The 2422-nt window shown below is 50.3% G+C and overlaps 1 protein-coding gene across 1 annotated transcript in view; it reads right to left on the minus strand.

Moving 5' to 3' along the window:
* Positions 1 to 899, minus strand: part of LOC119440652 (arylsulfatase J) — a 16562-nt gene extending 15663 nt beyond the window's left edge. Inside the window, exon 1 of the mRNA XM_037705543.2 lies at positions 630 to 899. Within this exon, the coding sequence (XP_037561471.2) occupies positions 630 to 899 (270 nt within the window). The remainder of the gene's footprint in view (positions 1 to 629) is intronic.
* Positions 900 to 2422: the final 1523 nt, after the last annotated feature.

A 2422-nucleotide genomic window follows, 5' to 3' on the forward strand; every position in this document is an offset into this window, starting at 1 on the left:
AAAGATGCATACACACACTAAGACAATAAAGAAAACAAACCACCACTAAACGAAAGATAGAAAAAAATACGTGCAATGGATTCCAACTCATCATGATTTGTCGGTTCTATCATCTCTGCCTTTGTTTTGCGGACGATCATGAGTCGATCCTCGCGGTTATGTCGACGGTGGCCTTTCGAGCGGCCCGCGCACGCCATCGCGACGCCCCGGACGTCGCTCCTCGATTCCTTCGACTATGTCTCCGCCTATAGTACACCAGCCACAAGCTGGCGCGCAAACGTAATGCATCGTTCTTCGTACACTTACCCTGGCGGCACCGGGCGAGCACGTACACGCGACCCGCTGCTCGGCAAGGGGCAAAGGTGCGTCGCGTGCTTCTCGTGAAGTCCACGCGGGAACATACCGTTCGCGCCAGTCCGAATCTATAAAAATATTGCGGGAATCTGCCGTGCCCGTGATGACATGCACCAGTGGTTTTAGAAGAAACACGGGTGCCTCTGATATTTGGGACACACTTGCAAGCCTCGCTGTCGGCATTGTTTGTTCGCCAGCTCGGACACCAGTCTCTGTCAATCTGCTTGTAGAACTTGCTTCTGATGGAGGCTCTCGCCTGCCTCGGTAGCCCTCACTTCACCACGCTCGCCGCCGCCTCTTCCGCCAGCTCTTTTCCGAACACTTGTGCGGTGGCGGCACACGTGGTACAGGTCTATTGTATCTTCTCTGAGCCGCCTAAGAGCTTTTTTGATCTGCACCACTCGCGCGTCCCTGGCCGCGATCGTGGACAGGAGTGGCGGGCTGTCTGAGTGTACATTTACTTTTGCTCTTATTTGCGTGGTGGCCATGTGGTTCAATGCTTCCTGTAATAGAGTAGCTTCGGCGCCGCCGCTGGCCTGTTCCATTTTATGTTTACGTACTTCCTCTATGCTCTTCTTCGGTCCCCGAAATACAGATGCAGCCCCCAAGGAAAGCTCGACCCATCCGTGTATACGTGCCTCGCCTGTTCTGCAGACTTGCACGCAGTCTCTCGAACCGTTATTTTAATGCGAAATCGTTATAGGGCTCATTAGGCGAAAAATCCGACGTAGTCGGCGTTGGCCTTACCACGATGGTCCAAATAGGTGACCCCTGCAGGCTTCCCAAAGTTGGCTCTGCTGACACTTCACCCGAGTTTGATCTATAGACCACTGATCACTTTGCGAGAAACGACCTGAGCAGGCAGAACACATTCCGCGGACACCCGTGCCATTGCAAGAACTGCAGCACCAAAGATTTCCACACGGAGAAAATGCGCCCTTGAAGTCTTCTTCTTTCTGGGGTTTTACGTGCCAAACCCAAAGTCAATTCCGATTAGAACGAACGCCATTTTGGGCCTCTTCAGGTCCGCCAGCTTTTGAGGCAAGCCGTATAGGGCCATGACAGCGAAACTTCCATGAGCAAATCTTAATTGGTTGTCGTGTGATAGGTGCCTGGAACATCGGAAAAGATAAAGCCGTGAATTTATTAGTCTTTCTGGAATTTTGCCAACGAGCAAGTTTATGACAATAGGCCTGTATGGTGCTGTGTCCTCCAGTGGTATACTGGCTTTCGGAATGAACACCACCCTCCTCTTCCAGTGCTTGCGAAATTATCCCAATTTGAGTGCCGAATTGAAAACGAACCGCAAAAACCATGGATGCTATTCAAACCGTAATTTTAACATTAGAAGTGTTATGCCGTCAAGGCCCGGCATCGATCCCACTCTCCCTAGTGACAAGGCGTGTTGTACCGCCACTATATCGAATGGCCTGTCATATCTTTCCTTACGGCCGGGGCGCTCGCCACCACTCCGATTTCTTTGTGCAGTGGCATGTCAGTGCCTTCGTTATCGCGAGACACTTGCATCCGCAGCACAAGTCCTACCGGCTGCAGCATGGATCAATGAATGCGAGGAGCGCCCCCTTTGAGACGGGGCGGTGGGTTGCGCCACCAAGCACATTGTTATATTGCCTAATGTCCTACATGTCATCAAAGAATAATTTCGATTGCCAAACTTTCTGAGCCCCTATTTGGAACTTTGTTTTTGTACGTCTCCGTTGTTTGTCGTTTCTTCCAATCGCCTCTTTCTAATCTCTATTGTGGACATGTTAACTTCCTGCCTTCTCTCGCTCAACCCACGGGCTTCAAGCAGCCCAGAAGTGCCTAAATCGACCGCTGGGAAGATATTTTCCCATTCTAATGGACCATGCTCCATCGTTTCCCTAGCTTGTTTTGTTCCCCAATGAAATGGCGCAACCAACCCTAGCTTTAACGAAGCTAGCGCATGTATCTTCTTTATTGCATCTCGCTTTATAAGTGCGCGTTCTAAGGCATCTCGCTTCGAAAAATAAAGAGCTTCCCTTTGAGTTATGGTAAATTGTTGCTTTCCACATTTCATTTTTTCCTC

Source organism: Dermacentor silvarum, chromosome 2 (genome assembly GCF_013339745.2).
Source record: "Dermacentor silvarum isolate Dsil-2018 chromosome 2, BIME_Dsil_1.4, whole genome shotgun sequence".
Taxonomy (NCBI): Eukaryota; Metazoa; Arthropoda; class Arachnida; order Ixodida; family Ixodidae; genus Dermacentor; species Dermacentor silvarum.